The sequence below is a fragment of the Tupaia chinensis genome, unplaced genomic scaffold, assembly GCF_000334495.1.
Source record: "Tupaia chinensis unplaced genomic scaffold, TupChi_1.0 Scaffold000294_5, whole genome shotgun sequence".
Classification (NCBI taxonomy): Eukaryota; Metazoa; Chordata; class Mammalia; order Scandentia; family Tupaiidae; genus Tupaia; species Tupaia belangeri.
The window spans coordinates 1,950,398-1,969,551 of NW_006159782.1; the positions used below are offsets into that span (position 1 = coordinate 1,950,398).

At 37.9% G+C, this 19,154-nt stretch overlaps 1 protein-coding gene and 1 non-coding gene across 2 annotated transcripts in view; one reads left to right on the top strand and one right to left on the bottom strand.

The window, feature by feature from the left end:
• Nucleotides 1-19,154, top strand: part of ST13 (ST13 Hsp70 interacting protein) — a 50,023-nt gene that overhangs the window by 7,587 nt on the left and 23,282 nt on the right. The window contains 3 exon segments of the mRNA XM_006172396.3: nucleotides 2,115-2,172; nucleotides 5,234-5,309; nucleotides 11,580-11,650. Of these exon segments, the coding sequence (XP_006172458.1) occupies nucleotides 2,115-2,172; nucleotides 5,234-5,309; nucleotides 11,580-11,650 (205 nt within the window).
• On the bottom strand, nucleotides 8,903-9,006 carry LOC114008177 (U6 spliceosomal RNA). Its single transcript, XR_003549740.1, has one exon. It is a non-coding gene; the product is annotated as a U6 spliceosomal RNA (small nuclear RNA).

Sequence of the window (19,154 nt, forward strand, 5' to 3'; positions counted from 1 at the left end):
CTGAACCCTGGAAGTCACTTCTTATTAAGGGTCTTGAAGATTTTTTGTGACTTTCTCATTAAACCAAGTGGAAAAGAGTACACATTTTTCTTGATTGAATGATGTTTGTAGAAATTCCAAATTCTTTTCATTCTATTTGCCACTTTGCATGTATAGTTTGAATTTATGTTGGGTTCATTGGAAGATATTGGGAATGCCAAGCCTCAGGGTAGAAGAATATACTTGTAACATACACAGTAAAACTGACAGAGAACTTACATGCAGAGTATACAGAGAACTCTTACAAATGAAGACAACCTGGTAGAAGGCTGGATGAAAGTTGAACTTTACCAAAAAAGGCCAGTAAAGTAAAATGGAAAGGGGCTCAACTACATTGAGATGCCACTACACACCTATCAGAGTGGCTAAACATTTTAAAGATAGACAGTAGCTAAGTGCTGGCCAAAGTATGAAACAACTGAAATTCTGCATTGCTGATAGAAGTGAACATTGGGACAATTTAATTTTTTTTTTTTTTTTTTTTTTTTTTTTTGCTATAGGGCTCGTGCGCTCGCTCGCCAGAGAGACAGAAAGCAAGAAATCACCCTCCAGGGGGGATGGCCATGCCGCAATCCCTTCTCCCTTCTCCTTTCTCCTGTCGGGATCTTGGGTGTGCACACATGCCCAGTGTGAGTTTAAGCCACTGGGCCCAGGACTCAAACCATGGTCAACTACATGGGTGTCCAGCGACATAGCCATTAGGCTTACTGCTGGTCCCAAACTGACAAATGAACTTTAGAAAACTGTTTTCCACTTGAATCCAGCTACACATAACTGTCTACGAAATCCACCCGACTTAAATGAATGTAAATGTGACAAGTACAGTTACAAAAATTAAGACTTTTAGGGTATTTTGGATTTAGGATGTTGTTTTCCAAGTTAATCTTGTTTCACATAAAAGTTAATGGCTTTTTGTTTTTACAGCAAATTTTAGTAAAGGCACTGACTGCTTGCCTTTGCTATTGTGGAGGTCCCCATCAGTTTTTAGTCTCTGCACTACTGCCTTTTGCCAGTATACTTCAGCTTCTGCCCTAAATGGTGCATATAACAGTAATAGTAGTCGTTTTTTCTTTTAAGTTCTCGTGTATATATATGGGCTAGAACTGCTAGAGCAAGAAGAGTATGCAAGGCCAAGAGAAAGTCCAAAGGGTCTTCAGAAAGTTCACATGGGGCTAGCAGGTGACATGTGGTTAAAGTGCCTGGATCCTACATGGCCAACCAAAGTTTTAGGTTTGAGTTCTGGACTGGATGGCAAGGTCTGCATGTGTGCCAAAATCCCTAGAGGAGAAAGGATTGTAGTGTGGCCATTGCCCGTGGGGGTGATTCCTTGCTTACTCTCTACCCTCAGTGAGTTCATGCACTCGATAACAAACTAAGAAAAAGTTCACAGAAAACATATTATGAAAAAACTGTATGGAGTAAAACTTTGCGTCAGAATAAATTCATACTCAAAATTCATTTTTCCATAAATTTTTGAATTCCTGTTGTGTTAAAAGGTAAAGCTTAAAAGGGGATAAGGAGGCAAAAATACAGAATTTTAAGAGCGTGCAAATAAAAGCAAACAAAATCATTGTAAGCACCAGTCACAGGAAACATTCGGAATTATGACTTCATTATTATCATAAGCTGTTTCAATGTGTTGAACTACTCTTGCTAAATGCTGAACAGCAAGCTTTAGATTCAGATATACCTAATGATTTTTAAGGTAACAACTTGTATGAACGATTCTGTCATTGCTTGTTGACTTCTCTGCCTCTTTAACTCTGGGAATGGGCACAGAGCTATATATTGGGTTTTCAGAAAAGTCATGACACATTTTTTTTGATAACCCAATTATTGTGTTTTTAGGCTTGTTTAGGCAGGAAAAAGGTTTCGTTCGTTAACCAGTATGGTTAAATCAAGATTTTAAGCTGAAACAAAATACAATACCAAAGCATTCTAATTAAGAGTTTACTCTTATGTTTTGAAAAGGTAGCCATCTAAATCTCTTAACTTTGGAGGAGGGGGTTGAATATGGTGTTTGACTTAGTGAATTAAAATTTTCTAAACAAATGCCTTTTTTCATCTTCTTCAAGCATGGGGGGTAAAGTACCACCAGCTACTCAGAAAGCTAAATCTGAAGAGCATATCAAGGTAATTTTTTATTTGTTTAATGATAGAGTATTATAAGGTGTTTTTTAACTGCTGCTTTCAAATTACAACTCCTGATTTTATCACAGTCACGTGGAAATAAACATCTGTGTAAATTCCTGTTTGTCTTTATAACACCTCTGTTTATAGACCAAATCGCTAGAATCTGACTTAAAACTGAGAATTCATGGTTGAATGTTAGCTGTATTTTAAAGTAAATGAATAAATGTTAACATACACCTTACATGCATGGCTGGTAAGTGGTAAGCTCAGTGATGTGCATCCATAGTCTTCATTTATCACTCTTTAGCAACTAGAATATTGTCTTACGCATTGTAGGTACTTGATTAAAATTTGCAAAGTTAATGAACAAGTAGCCTACTCTAAAACAGTAATTAGGGTGTTTTTTTGTGCTACCACATGAGGAATATTTTTCAGTATGAAGCATAGTTTTGCTTCAGCATATTTTCCAAAAGAACATGTAAGATCAGGAGGAGGTTGCCAAGTTAAAAGATGAAGGGGGAGAAATCTACTTTTCTTTTTCTTTTAAGAATTATTTAACTATTTATTTATTTAAATTTGACGAGAAAGACAAAATGAGAAAGCAAACCGCCAGTCCTGGACTCAACTGTGGTCAGCCATGTGGGAGTCCAGTGCCCTTAACCACCATGCCACCTGCCAGCCTGAGAAATAGAATGCTGCCTTTAGTCTCTCTTCTGTGAGTGCTCACACCCTGTAGTGCAAACTAAAGAAAAAGAAAGGAAAAAAAGGGTATGCTCCAAAATCCTAAAACAGTAATGAGGTAAGGAATTGTGTTGTGGCCATTTCCCATGGGGAGTGCTTTCTCACTTTCTCTGTCTCATCCTCTAGCATATTAAAAGGAAAAAAAAAACTGTCTTAAGACTTTTTCATTTTTTAATTTACTGTCTTCATGACTAAAACTCTTAAAAAGAAAAGAGTTTTACTCATGTTTTCTGATAAGCTGTTTTATTATTCACTTGTATTATTTAGAACCTTAAACAAGATTTATCTATTTGGATACAAAAATAGAAGTATCTAGGGACCAGCAGTTAGCGTAATGGCTATGTTGCTGAACTCCCATGTAGCCGACTGCGGTTCAAGTCCTGGACCCAGTGGCATAAGCTCACACCAGGCACGTGTGCATGCGTGCCCAAGATCCCGTGAGGAGAAGGGATTGCTATGTGGCCATCCACCCTGGGGAGTGATTTCTCGCTTTCTCTCTTTCTCTCTCTGTCTTTTCTGGCAAGCGCACATACCCTATAGCAAAAACCTCTCCAAAAAGAGCTGTCTTCATGACTAAAACTCTTAAAAAGAAAAGAGTTTTACTCATGTTTTCTGATAAGCTGTTTTATTATTCACTTGTATTATTTAGAACCTTAAACAAGATTTATCTATTTGGATACAAAAATAGAAGTATCTAGGGACCAGCAGTTAGCGTAATGGCTATGTTGCTGAACTCCCATGTAGCCGACTGCGGTTCAAGTCCTGGACCCAGTGGCATAAGCTCACACCAGGCACGTGTGCATGCGTGCCCAAGATCCCGTGAGGAGAAGGGATTGCTATGTGGCCATCCACCCTGGGGAGTGATTTCTCGCTTTCTCTCTTTCTCTCTCTGTCTTTTCTGGCAAGCGCACATACCCTATAGCAAAAACCTCTCCAAAAAGAGAGAGAGAGAGAGAGAGAGAGAGAAGTATCTATGAACAAAATGAGAAAATTTTAGCAAAAACTCAAAAAGGAAGTAATTTTTTTAGGTGAGTTACTAAGAGACCTAGATAGGATATTTTGCCATTTGATAAAGATGTGTGAAGACAAAATTATATTTAACCTTTGTCTCTGCTAAAACTATTTTCTAATGACATTGTGATTTAGAATTGCAGCTGGGCTTCTTTTCAGTACAGTTGGTCCTCTTTATCTCTGGGTTCTGCATCTGCATATTTAACCAACTGTGGTTTGAAAATAATTTCCTAAAATAAAATAAAAATTAATACAATTCAGAATAACATAATATCAAATCAAAATAACATTTACATTGTGTCTGGTATTATAAATTATCTAGAGGTGACTTAAAGTAAAAGGAAGGTTGTGTGTAGGCAACTAGCAAATATAATACTGTGCCATTGTATATGAAGGACTTGAACATCTGCTAATTATAGTATTTGTGGGGGATCTGGAGCCAATCCTCTCAAAATACTGAGATATAGCTCTTATGTTGTAGTATCTATTATAGCACCTCCTACTTTTGATAGGAACACAGTAAATATTTTGTAATAAGATAGGGCTTTGATTTTCATTTTTAAGACTCAGGAAGTAGAGTAACCTAATTAAGTGGTTAAATAACTTATATACCAATACAGTTGAATGAATAGCTATAAGTCAGCTGATAACGATATATTCTCCAATATGCACAGTATTGTTACATGAAAAAGGCAAGATACAGAGTCGTCTTACACAGGATTTGCTGCTGTGGGATATATGAGAGCTCACACTGGTCACTTCACAATGGGAAGGATATTAGCTTTTCCATCATGTGTACTTTTAAATTCTTTGAATGTTTGCTCTTTGTGTGTTATAGCTCTATAAACTTCTAATGTCAAAATTGAAAAACCTTTGAAATGTTTAAAGATTTTTAGTAAATTTGACAGTAAAATGTGATCTGAGTGGGCATGAGGCTGTTTATAATCTTCATAACACTTCCTCTGAATGTTCAAACTTTATTTTGCAGAAATAGTAATGCGTTTGCTTACAGAGTGTGATGAGTCTGTTGAGGTGTAATACATCATATGTTCATTGTATTAGATTTCTACAATCTGAATTTTTTTATTTCTAAAATGCATTGTCCTAAAGGTTTGGATAAGAGACTACATCTATAATTAATTAAAAAAGAGCAAACAAAAAAAACAAGAGTAGTTTGACAAAACAAGGAAGGGAGCATCAACTGAAATATATTGTATGTGAACAGTTAATACATAGATTTGTATAGATTAGTGTATATATTGTATATGTTATTAAACACTGATAGTACTGTTTGCCTTCCTTTTGCTAGGAAGAAAAAACAGATAGTAAGAAGGCGGAGGAAAACATAAAGACAGAGGAACCATCAAGTGAGGAAAGTGATCTAGGTGAGGAGATGGTAGTTAGTTTGTATTTGATAACCTTATAATCCTATGTTGATTTTTATTAAATTGACTAAATCAGTGCTAATAGTAATAAAATGTGAACTGTATACGAAGTTTTAAATTTTGTAGTAGCCATATTAAAAAAATAAAAGGGAATAGATGAAATAAATGCAATAATTTTAATTAAACCAATGATATTGATTAAAATATTAACATAGTATAATCATTTATTTTCCTTCTTGTTTTCATACTCAGTCTTCAAAATCTGGAGTGTATTTTACACATACAGCACCTTTCAGTTCAGATGTTACATTTTCATTGGCAATAATTCAGACTTTATGACATATGTATTTGAAGAGCTTGAGTGATGGGACCAGCAGGTGGTGTGGTTAAGGTGTTGGATTTCCACATGGCTGACTGTGGTTCTAGTCCTGAACCTGGTGACTTGAAAATCACGCCAGGTGCATGTGGGTGCATCTAAAATCCCACAAGGAGAATGGAGGAAAAGAGATTATGGTGTGATTTTCTCCCTTTGTCTCTCTCTTTCTCTCCCTCTCTCTACCCACCCTCCATCTCTTGGCAGCCAGTCCGAGTACCCAATAATTTAAGACAAAAAAGGGGGGGGGGGAACTCGAGTCATATATCAATTTTTTTTTAAACTTTATTTACTTATTTATTTAAATTTTACCAGAGAAGAACAGAGTGAACAAGAGAGAGAGAGAAAGTGAGAAATCAAGCCACCAGGTCTGGAACTTGAACCATGGTCGGCCATGTGGGAGTCCAGCACTCTTAACCACCACGCCACTTGCCAGCCCCGAGTCGTATATCAAATTATTCTAAACATATTTCAAAAGTTTTCCAGTAACTGAATTGGATATCAGAGAATTATTTTCCTTTAGTACTTGCATCCATGTTGATAAAACTGGTTCATATTTTTAAGAATTGATATCTGTGACATGAGTTATATTTATTTATTGAGGGTCCTAATTATAAATTTTTAAATCCCTTCAGAATGTAAACATACCCCACTTACTAGTTGAGCAATCTTTTATGTCACAGAATCTATCTAAAGGGTAAAGAAAAGTACTTGGAATTTTTCAAATTTGAATCAATCTTTGATATTGTCAGAAAAGTCTTGAAACTATGAGCAGTTGTTTGGGGGCTACATTGAAATATTTTTGTAAGATGGCTTTTTTATTCTTTGTCATTTTCAAACAGTTTCCATAGTGCTTTTTTTTTTTTTTGAGAGAGAGAGAATTTTGCTATAGGGAATGAGCGCTCACCAGAGAGAAAGCGAGATATCACCTCCAGGGGTATGGCCACCCAAGTAGTCCCTTCCCCTCCAGTCTTCTCTTGGGATTTTGGGCACGCACATGCACCTGGCGTTAGTTTTAAGCTGCCAGATCTAGGATTCAAACCACAGTCGACTACCTAGGAGTTCAGTGACATAACCATTATGCTATCTGCTGTTCCTGCTTAAGTGCAATCATTATTTAGGCAATTCTATACCTAAAAGTATTTTCATTTTTGTGCACAGATCAAATCATTTTATAGTTAGGTAAGCTTAGCTCAAGTGAAAAATTAAAGTTTTTTATATGCTTGTTGAAGGGTACAAACTTTCAGTTATAAGCAGTATAAGTTTTGGAGATCCAATGTACAGCATGATGACTATAGTTAATGTTTTGGGGCTGGCCCCATGGCCTTGGGGTTAATGGAGCTGGATCCCACAGGCTGAACATGGTTGAACTTTGGCTCTGGTGTCTTAAAAATACACTGTGCTTGTGCATGTCCAAAATCCTCACAGGGGAGAAATGAAGGAGAAGGGATTGTGTCGTGGCCATACCCCTCTGGAGGCTGTTTTCTCTCTCACTCCCTCTCTCTGGCAGAGGCTGTTTTCTCTCTCTCTCCCTCCCTCTGGCAAGTGCATAATACCCTCTGGTTACTAAAAACAGTAATGATGTTTTGTATACTTGAAAAGGTCTAGATTTTAAGTTTTCTAACCAAACAAAAGATAAAAATGTGAGATGACAGATTTGTTAATCAACTTGATGGGAAGGATCGTTATATAATGTATACATATATTAAAACCAAAAGGTTACATTGTATCCCTTAAATACAGTGGTTATTGGTTCATTGCAGCTCAGTTAAACATTTTCCTCCGTTGTGGTGGTGGTGGTTGTGGTGGTGGTCATGGTCGTCGGGGTCATTGTGGTGGTCGTGGTCCTGACATTTCAGGTGCTACTTTCAGGTGCTACTTTGATTTCATTGATTTTTTTTTTTTTTTTTAAAGAGAGGTTTTTGCCTTAGGGCATGTGTACTTCCCAGAGAGAGAGGCAGTGAGAAGCAAAGTGAGAAATCAACCCTCAGGAGGGATGGTCACACTGCAGTCCCTTCTTCTCTATTCTCCTGGGATCTTGGGCATGCATGCTCATGAGCCTGGTGTGAGTTTCAAGCCACTGGGTCAGGGACTCAAACCTCAGTTGGCCATGTGGGAGTCCAGCAATGTAATTGCTACATCATCTGCTGGCCCCTAATTTTTTTTTTAACCGTTAGGAGAAAACTTTAAAAAGACACTTTATTTGTTATAAATATGTTTAATACTGTCTGCTTTATTACTTTTTAAATTATTCTTACATGAAACAATTATTTTGTTTGGCTCTGTTGTAGCAAATTACAGTTGTCATTTTACATGAAATTTATGGAATATATTTATTTTCAATTAGTGAAGTTTGGTTGAGTTAGGTTATAGATGTAGCCTTGATTTGATTCTGTATCAGTGGTGTGCCTTGATTTTACAATTAAAAATTAATCATACTGTGCTTTTATTTATTTATTTATTTATTGCCATAGGGCCCTTAACACTTGCTGGAGAGAGACAGTTTGGGGGGAGAGAGCAAGCGAAAAAGAGAAATCCCCCTGGTGGGGTGTGGTCGTGCACAGTTCCTTCTCCTCCATTCTCCTGGAGTTTTGGGAATGCACGCACATGCATGGGTGTGATCTTCATGCTGCCAGGTCTGCATCCATGTGGAAGGGATCCCTCACACCACCAACTGACCCAAGAATACTATTTTTTAAAATGAAAATGTTATGATTTATATTAATCACTGTAATTTGTGCTATCTGATTAAAATATTTTAAAAACAGTTTATAGTTAGGTACATCTTTCTGTAGAATGAAATGATTTGGAATGAATTCAGTTGTTGACACTAAATTAGTGGTATGTTTATGTGCAATACAGATAGATGCTGTTCAGCTGTTATTATATCCGTATAAACCCATCATAAATTGAAAGTTGAAAACACATTTTATACACCTAACTTAACAAACACCATAGCTTAACTTAGCCTACTTTAAATGTGCTCAGAACAATTAACATTGGTCTATAGTTTGGCACAATTACCTAACACAAAATCTATTTTACAGTAAAATGTGAAATGTCTTACCTAATTTACTGAATATTGTACTGACAGTGAGAACAGAAAGGTTGTAAATGTACTCTATGTCCAATGTCTGCTATATGAGTATCTGTACCATCGTAGAGGCAAAAAATGATGGTAAGTACAACCATCGTAAATCAGGAACTTTTTTTTTTTTTTTAAAATATGGAACGCTTCACGAATTTGCGTGTCATCCTTGCGCAGGGGCCATGCTAATCTCTGTATCATTCCAATTTTAGCATATGTGCTGCCGAAGCGAGCACGGAACTTTTTTAATTTTTTTTTTTTTTTTTTTTTTTTTAAGAATTATTTTACTTATGGGACCAGTAGATGGCATAATGGCTACATCACTGGACTCCTGTGGAGTCTACCGCAGTTCGAGTCCCAGACCTCGTGGCTTAAACTCAATCCAGGCATGTGTGCGTGCATGCCCAAGATCCCGAGAGGAGAATGGAGGAGGAGGAATTACAGCATGGCTTTCCTCCCCGGGGAGTAATTTCTCGCTTTCTGTCTCTCAGTCTCTCTCTGTCTTTGTGGTGAGTGTGCATGCCCTATAGCAAAAATTCTCAAAAAAAAAAGAATTATTCTATTTAATTTTATTTTCTTTTGACAAGAGAGAGAAAGAAAGTGAGAAGGAAGCCACTGGGTCCGGTTCTCGATCTGTAGTCACCCATGTGGGAGTCAAGCGCCCTTAACCACTGTGCCACCTGCTGATCCTGTAAATCAGGAACTTTTAAAATGTTTTTCAGATTAATTAAGTCCCCATCATGATGTATACAAAAGATTTTTTTTTCAACAAAGAGCTTTACATTTTCCATCTGTCAGCTGTTTTCTTACCCCTTTCACCTCACACTCACCTTCCACCACTCCCTCTCTACTATCCACTTTCCCCCCTTACAGTCTCAACCATAGCATCCACACCCATTCTCTCCACCCTCACATTTTCATCTCTCTCAATCTCTGCCAAGGAGTGCAAACACTTGGTACAAATTGAGTGGGATGTACAGTGTGTATCTTTCAAAGTCTGGCTCACTTTGTTCAATAATGAGTCTTCTGTAATATATTCATTTTCAATCAGGCAGTAGTATCTCATTGTTTCTTAGAGCTGAGTAATATTCCATAGTGTACATGAGCCAGTTTTTCAACCCAATCATTGGTTTTTGGGCACTTATGTTGGTTCCATGTTTAGCAGTTGTGAATAATGCTGCAATAAAAAGGGATGTGCAAGTGTCTTTCCGATTGATTGTTTTCCTGACCTTTGGGTAAACACTGGGTCATACGGTGGTTCTATTGGTAGGTTTTATGAGGAACTACCTTACTGTTTTCCGTAGATGTGCTAATTTACATTCCCACCAACAATTGAAAAAGGTTCCCTTTTTACCAAAATCTTGCCAGCACTTGTAGTTCTTTATTTTTGTGATCCTAGTCATCCTAACTGGTGCTAAATGGTGTATGTCATTATGGTTTTAATTTGCATTTTCCCTATGACAAGAGACTTTGAACATGTTTTCATATTTTTTGGGCCTTTCATAAGTCGTGTTTGGAAAGTTGTCTATTCAATTCATTTGCCTGTGTTTTTTTTTCTTTTCTTCTTCTTCTTTTTTAATAGACCACAGATTAGTTTATTATTTTTAGCACCCATCATGCCATGAATTCATAGGGAATAGGTTCCAGTAGCTCAGGCTCCTTTCCATTGGTTCTCACAAAGTGTGCTTCTCTGGGTGGAGCAGGCTGGCGCTTTAGATGAACCCAGGTACTTTTCTCTTTGGCTTCTTTCTTTTTCTGGTCATTTTCCTTCACACGTTTTAGGAAGCTCTCTCTGCTCTTAGAATGCTTAATATGCTCAATACACACATTGATTCTCTTGGCAAGAATCTTGCCCTTAACTTGTTTGTTCACAACAATGCCAACAGCATGCTGGGTAACATTGTAGATTCTTCCAGTTTTGCCATGGTAACATTTGTGGGGCATTCCTTTTTGAACATTACCCATTCCCTTAATGTCTACACTATCACCTTTCTTGTAGATTCGCATATATGTTGCCAAAGGAACAACTCCATGTTTTCTAAAAGGCCTAGAGAACATATATCGGGTGCCTCTCCTCTTCCCTTTGTGTTTGTCATTTTGGTTAATTACTGGAAGACGGTGGTTCCGGCCAAAGACCATTTGCCTGTTTTTTTTTTAATTGGATTATTCATTGGGCAAACTGAGTTTCCTGTGTATTCTGGATATTAATCTCTTGTTTTAGGAATAATTCGTGAATGGTTTTCCACAATTAAATGATTATCTTTTCATTCTAATTATTGCTTCCTTTGCTGTGAGGAAGCTTTTTAGTTTGATGTAATCCTACTTGTCTATTTTAGGGATTATTGCTTGTGCTTTAGAGGTCTTATTTAAGAAATCTTTTCCTACTCCAGTGTTTTCAAAAGTTTTCTCTATGTTTTCTACAAGTCAGAAATCTTCTGTACTATAAGCTGTTCATATGCCAAAATTTCCATTATTGAATGATAGATTGTATGACAGTTAAAATGAAACAGTAAAGTTATGTTTAACAGGAAAACATTTTATAATGCATTGATATTTAAATTAAAATTAGTAAAATATTCATCTCATTTGCACTAGTCATAATGGTTCACCAGGTTTTTCTTTTGAACTTTTTTTTAGTAATTATTTTATTTAACTTATTATTACTATTTTAATTTGACCAGAGAACCACCATGTCATCTGCTGGCCCCAGTTCATCAGTTTTTAATATTAATAATGTCATTTGGGTAATGGTTACTATATTGCATAGTGCAGATTTTATTCTTATTTTCTATTTTCTTAACTTTGACAGAAATTGACAATGAAGGTGTGATTGAACCAGACACTGATGCCCCTCAAGAAATGGGAGATGAAAATGTAGAGGTAAGTTTAATGATCTGTTTTCAGTCTGTAAGGACTATAAATGTTCTTTGTATTGCAGTGATTTTATGACAGTATTTCAGGAAAAGCACATATTAAATCTTTCTTTGATTTAAAACATTAAATAAAGCATTTTATTTAGCTGCATAAAATATTTGTGAAAACTTCACTTTTTAAAATTTGCTCTTGTTTATGTTCCCTGGAGAGAGAGAATGAGAGGGAAAATGAGAAATCTTCCCCTGAGGGTGGGGGGATGGCAAATGTCCACACCACAATCTCTTCTCTATTCTCCTCTCAGGATTTTGACTATGCATGCACATGTGCCCAGCATGATTTTTCGGTCTTCTGCATCTGGAACTCGAACTGTGGAGTCGTCGTCCATGTGGGATCTAATGCTTTAACTTCCATACAATCTGCTGGTCTGAAAATTTCCAATTTTTTAAATCATATTCTCTAACGGTCTCTGAAATCTCTGGTGTATTCTGTTTTTCGTGATTTCTAAATTTACATTTAATTTGAATGTTCTTTTGACTGTAGAGCTCACCTTAAGTATGTACCTATAAGAGAACTTCAAAAGGTTCATGGAAAATGGAATTTAAAAATATAAACTTGGCCAACTGGCAGTGGCCAGTGTTTAAGGTGCTGGACTCCCACGTGGCTGATCGTGGTTGAGTCCCAGACTTGGCTGCTGCTCGCTTGCTCGCTCTCTGTCTCTGGTCAAATTGTTGATAATAATAAACAAAATTAAATTAATAATTCTTTTAAAAAAAACTTAAAAAATAAAACATAATCTTGGGCCAGCACATGGCTTTTTGTTTAAGGCGCTGGACTCCCACATGGCTGATTACAGTTTGAGTCCTGGACCTGGTGGCTTGCTCTCTCTCTCTCTCTCTTTGGTGAGCATATATACACATGCCTTGTAGCAATTTTTTTTTAAAAAAGGATAAATTTAGATAATTCTTAAAAACAAAATTACATACAAACTTGAGACCTCAGGTAGCGTGGTGGTTGAAATACTGGACTCTCACATGGATAATCATAGTTCGAGTCCTGGACCCATCAGCTTGAAAATTACACTGGACATGTGTGCACGCATGCATGCCCAAAATCATAGGAGAATGGAAGAAAAGGGATTGCAATGTGGCCATCTCCCTGGGGGGTGATTTCTCACTTTATCTCTGTTTCTCTAGCAAGCACATGCACCCTATAGGAAAAATCCCTAAAAATTTTTTTTAAATATTAGAAAAACACTTGTCAACATAAGTTTCATTGAGGTCAGAGTACTTTTTTGTAAACAGTAATGCCAGCTATTTAGTCTATCCCTAAAGAACCGAGGTCCTGGGGCTTTAACTGTGTCAATACAGTTTTTTACATTCTTAAAAAAGGGAGTGTCCTTCACTGGTTTTTGTTAATTTGTTTTGTATTTTAATTTGCTAGAGGGTGCGTGTGTTCACGGGGGTGAGAGGTGAGAAAACACCATCCATGGAAAGTGGTCATGCTGCGGTCCCTTCTCTTCCATCTGTCCATCCTTTTGAACTTTTGGTCATCCACACACATGCGTCCAGCATGTTTTCTATATCCCTTAGTCAATCAGTTTTAGTCATAGAGTGCAGACACTCATATATACTAAGTGGGGGCATACAATGTCTTTCATAGCCTGGCTTTCTTCACTCAACAGTAAATATTCTCATGCAGTGGAGGTCAAGACTTGAACTGCAGATTTTGCATATGAGATCCAGCTACCTTAACATCCAGGCTATAGGCTGCCCTCAGATTTTGGAAAGATTAAGAAATGGGGCCAGCCTATGGCATGGTGGTTAAGGGAACCAAATGCCACATTGCAACCTGCAGTTTGAATCTTGGACTGGCAACTTAAAAAACATTGGGTACATGTGCATGTGTGCCCAAAATCATACCAGGAAAGAAACTTAGAGGAAAAAAGATGACAATGTGACCATATCCCATTAGGAGCGTTGTGTGTTATTGTGTGTATACTATGCCTATGCTGTCTTGTTCTCTCTCCGTTAGGTACGCACAAACACCCTGTGGCATACACACACACGCACACACACACAATTAGGTAACAAGGCAGAGCCGGCCCTGTAATGCAGTGGTTAACCACAGTGCATTGGGAGCTGGATCCCATATTGCTTATCAGAGTTTGAGTCCTGGCCCTGGTGACTTGAGAAACATGCCAGACAGATGTACTTGAGTGTCCCAAATCCTGATGGAATGGAGAGATGGAAAAAAAAAAAAAAACGATTACAGCATGATCAGGCCCCAGTAGGAGGTGCTTTGTCTCTGTACCCTCTGGCAATTAAAGAGAAAGTAATACCCCCCCCCCTTTTTTGGAGAGGTTATTGCTGTATGAGGAGCATATGCTTGCCAGAAAGACAGAAAAAGACACAAAGCAAGAAGTCAGCCCCCAGGGGCGATCGCCATGCCGCAGTCCCTTGTCATCCATCCTCCTCTCGGGATCCTAAGCATGCGCACATACCTCTGGCTTGAGGTTAAGCCACCGGGTCCAGGACTTGAAATATGGTCGACTACATGGGAGTCCAGCAACATAGCCATTTCGCCAACTGTTGGTCCTGCATTTTTTAAAAAATGAGGAAAGAGGCCACCAAGTGGCATAATAGTTTAGGTGCTGGACTCCCACATGACCAAACATGGTTTAAGTCCTGGACCTGGTGGCTTGCTTTCTCACTCCCCCTTTCTCTTTGTCTATGTCTCTGTCTGGTCAAATTAAAAAATAATAATAAATAATATTAAGTAATTTAAAACTAAAAAAGGAAACAGAAATAACTAACATCAAATCAGGATTGTGAAATAGATGCCTAATGAATTTCCATCAAAGCTCTCACAAAAATTATCGGGTTCTTTTTTTTTTTTTTTTTTTTGGATGTTGAAAGGGATAAGTAGGAGCATTGTGATGTAGGGTGACTCTGGGGAAACTTTCATTGGGCTTTTTTTTTTGGCTTTAAGGCTCTCCTAACTTTCTCAGTGCACTCTTAAAATAAACAGACGTTATGTTATCTTTCAGTGCTCCGCATCCCATCCCCAGAAGTAAACAAACAGAATGCCTGAGCATCCAAGAATACTGTTGCAGTGATCTTTGCCCTTGACTGGTCCCCTTTTGTCTGACTGGCTTACTTCCACCTCTTTATAGCATTGTTTTGATTGTGCTTTGTCTTTAGGGTCTTACTGAGAAAGCCATGTGCCATCTTCTGTTAACAGTTCTTCAGAGATGCTTCAGGATCTTGATCACATTTGTTTAAAATTTCCATTGAAAGATCTAATGTTGGCTGTCTGGGCACAATAGTTTAGGTACCCGTTGAGCAGAAAGTTTGCTGAACTTTAATTTTTCGTTCAGAATTGTGTAAGCTGAACCAATTAAAATGTCTATGGTGTTGGCTCTCATAGGATCATCTTTGATGAGAGCTTGGACAAGATTAATATTTTTCCTTGCGAATTGATGTGGAAGGTCTGCCTCCACAGGTGTCATCTTCCACATCGTGTTGCTGTTTTGTTTTTATGTTTTTTTAATTTGCTTTAGGGAGTGCATGCACTGACTGGTGAGAGACAGAGAGAAAAGGAGAGAGTACCCTCAATGGGGCATAGTCACACCACAATCCCTTCACCTTCATCTCTCCTTTCAAAATTTTGGTCTTGTTCCCAAGAGGAGACTAGAGGAGAAGGGATTGTGGCATGGCCATCCCCCAGAGGTGGGGTGGTTTCTCCCTTTCTGTCTCTCTGGCAAGTACACATACCCTATAACAAAAATTTCTCAAAATAAAAAAAAAAAGGAAAAAGTAAAGGATTTTGGGCTCCACACATGGGCCTGGGTACGTTTCAAGCTGCTGGGTCTGGGACTCAAAACACATAATCGCTATGTGGTATCCGGTCACCTTAGCTGCTAGGCCATGGACTGACCCGCATTTCTTTGTAAAACAAGGTATCCATTTGTAAACTGCTGAATTCTTTGTAGTAATGGCCCCATAAAATTTTCCCAAAACATCAATAATTTTGTTATTTTTCCCCTATAAATTTGATGTTTGCTGTTATTCCAATGTTAGCAGAATATATATTGCTCTGATAGGGGATCTTCTCAAACTGAAATGTCTCATAGTAGATCCTGTTCAGGCACTTAACAGGTTAGTACAAGTTTGTATTTTGGTTTAAGAATTTTTGAATTTTGTGCTTAAGGTTGTTTTTTGTTTTGTTTTGTTTTTTCTTTTTTAGTTTTTGCTATATGGTGTATGTGCTCACCAGAAATAGAGAGAGAAAGTGAAACCCCCCCCCCCAGGGGATGTGGGTGTGCCACAGTTACTTCTCCAGTCTCCTCTCAGCATTTTGGGCACACATGCTCAAGGACCCAGCATGGTTTTCAAGATGCCAGATCCAGGACTCCACCTGTGGAGTGAGCTGTGTAGGATCTAGCTCCTTAACTTCCATGCCACTTGCAGGCCCCATGCTTAGATATTTTTTTAATATATATAATTATTTTATGTGAATTTTTTGAAGACCCCCTTATACAAGTGGAATTGCCTCTTAATAGGATATCAAAAGTCAAATCATTTTCCGAAATGGTTCTGTCAAAATGAGCCCTCGAAGGGGGTAGATATTGGTTCTTAGGGGAGAGGGAGCTTGAAGGCTTGAATATTAGAGTGATTAGTGGTCCTCCAAAGGATCATAGCACATTAACATGTAGGTACAGGCACTCCCCACTTATCAACCTACCTGTTTAAAGAACTCTCAGGCTTATGACCATTTCTTCAGCATGGGGAATCCCTTGTCTCGGTTCTTGTCTCATTCCTGCAGTTGGTTAGTGTTCACTACACGAAGTGTTCGCAGTCACACAAGACTACATATTTCGTTTATAAATTTGTGCTTTATTGTGCACCCGTAGTACAAGATGACGACGAAAAGGAAGAACATGACTTCTCCTGGAGGAAGCGCCAAGATTCGAAGGAAAGCTATTGATCTTGAGATGAAAATGAAGATCATAAACCAATATGAAGCTGGTAAAAAAGTTAAAGAGATAGCACGTGATTTGGAGCTGGCGCATTCAACTGTTTCAACAATCTTGAAAGATAAAGATAGAGTTAAAGAGGCAGTAAAATCATCAGTAGGATTTAAAGCCATAATTACTAGGCAGCGAAAAGGCCTCATCCATGAAATGGAAAAATTACTAGTGATGTGGTTTGATGACCAGATTAAAAAAAAAATGCCAATGAGCCTTTTAATAATTCAAGCCAAGGCACGCAGTATCTTTGAAACGTTGAAGGCGCGTGAAGGGGAGGAATCAACAGAAACATTTACGGCAAGCCATGGATGGTTTCAACGGTTTCGTCGAAGATTCAACTTGCATAATTGGAGTATCAGGGGTGAGGCAGGAAGCGTGGATGTAGAAGCAGCAGAAAAATTTGTTGACCAGTTCGATAAAATTATTGAGGAAGGAAGCTGCCGCCCAGAACAGATCTTCAATTTGGATGAAACTAGGCTCTTCTGGAAGAAAGTACCTGAAAGTTCCTATGTACATGAAGAAACTAAAATGGGGCCTGGTTTCAAGGCTTTTCAGGACAGGGTCACATTATCTTTGGTAGGAAATACTGAGGGAGAGTTAGCCAACAAAAATTTAATAGAGGCTGAACAGCATTCAGAAGATGAAGAAAAAAAGGAACAAATGGAAGAAGTAGAAAAGAAGTTCACTGTGAAAGGATTAGCTAGCGTGTTCTCGAAAGTGAATGCGGCTCTGTTAGAACTAGAGGGTATGGATCCGAATGTTGAACGGTTCACGAAAGTGGAACGAAAAATGAATGAACTTTTAAGGTGTTACCATGAAATTTATGAAGAACAAAAGAAACTTAGAAAGCAGACCACAATAACAAGTTTCTTTTCGAAAGCTACATCCAGGACCCCTACCCCTAAGAGTGCTTTAATGTCCTCACTGTCGTCATCTTTACACAGACCCTCCACAGCTCCTGATGGTAACTGATGGTGACTGATCTCAGACCACTACCCCACTTTGAAGGATTCAGTGACTGACATACTAAGCTAAATGTCTTTTTATGCGTGAACTGTAATTTTTTGGTACACAATTTTTATAGTTTTTGCTTTTATTTTTTTCCCTAAGGTTTTTGCCATACAGAGAGAGAGAGGGAAAGCAAGAAATCCCCCCCGCCGGGGGATGACCACACTGCAACCCCCTCTTCTATAGGGATTTTGGGCATGCACGCACGTGTGCCTAGAATGTTTTTTAAGTTTCCAGGTCTGGGACTTGAACCATCGTTGACCATGTGGGAGTCCAGCACCTTAACCACCACACCACCTGCTGGCCTTGCTTACTGTATTTTTATGTTATGTGATTATATAAGGGATGCAAATTATAGCTAAATTATCACGTTGGAGTTTCCTTTAGACTTTTTCATTATTCAGAATAAATAAAATGATTATGCCAGATTTATATCACTGTGTTGTGGTGTGTCTTGTCGCTTTCTGGTGCTTATCTAATGTATCCTTTTGTAATGAATAGAATTACTTTATTCTAGTGTGGTCTCGCATGATAGCTATGGGAAAATATACACCCTGTGGTGCCATGACACAACACAAGACTTTTAAGATTCTCAGTTATGTACCAATTCACTTAAGGACCTATTCGTAGGAATGGAACTCGGTCGCTAAGTGAGGAGTGCCTGTAGTATCTGTATGTGGTATTAAAATTGGGGAATAGGAAGTTGGAAAAGTGTCTAGAAAGGCTTGTTGGTGGATGATAATGAAAAAAAGTTGATGAACATTCTACTATAGCAATAGCAACTTTAAAAATTGGTCTGTGTCTTCAGTAGTTGATAATGTCAGATTTCATCTTTGCCGGTTTTATTTTGTTAAATGGTACGTTCTGTGGCTTCTGATGTGCATTTTCCTGATTCCTAGTAAGGTCAAGCATATTATAGTGTCTTTGTCATTCATAGGCATTTGTGAAGTCCTATTCAGACCTTTCTTCCATTTTTCTATCGGATTGTCTTATTGATTTGCAGTTGTTTTTAATATTGTAAATACTAACAATTTGTTGCCTATATGTGCTGCACGTATTTTGTGCTAGTGTATGGTTTGTCTTCATTTTGTCTTATCTAAATAAACAATATCTTTTAATGCAGCTAAACTGATTTTATTTTATGCTTTATTACTTCAAGGTTATAATTGTTATAGTACATTGTTTTTTCCTCCTGAAAATTTACTTTTCACCCTTAATTTATTTGTTAGTGCCATTATCAGAGGATCCCTTTTCCCAGTGGTGCTAAGGTATACTGTTAGCACATATGCTTGGGTCTGATGGGGAACCGTCTCGTTCTACTTGTCTAATTTATTTTTTCTGATCACTGTTGTCTCACACAGCTTCAGACTAAGTCTTATTATCTCATAGGGCAAGGACCCCCAGAGTTTCGGCAATATTTTGACTGTTCTTGGCCATTTGTTCTTCTCTGTAAATGTCAAATTGCCCCCCCCC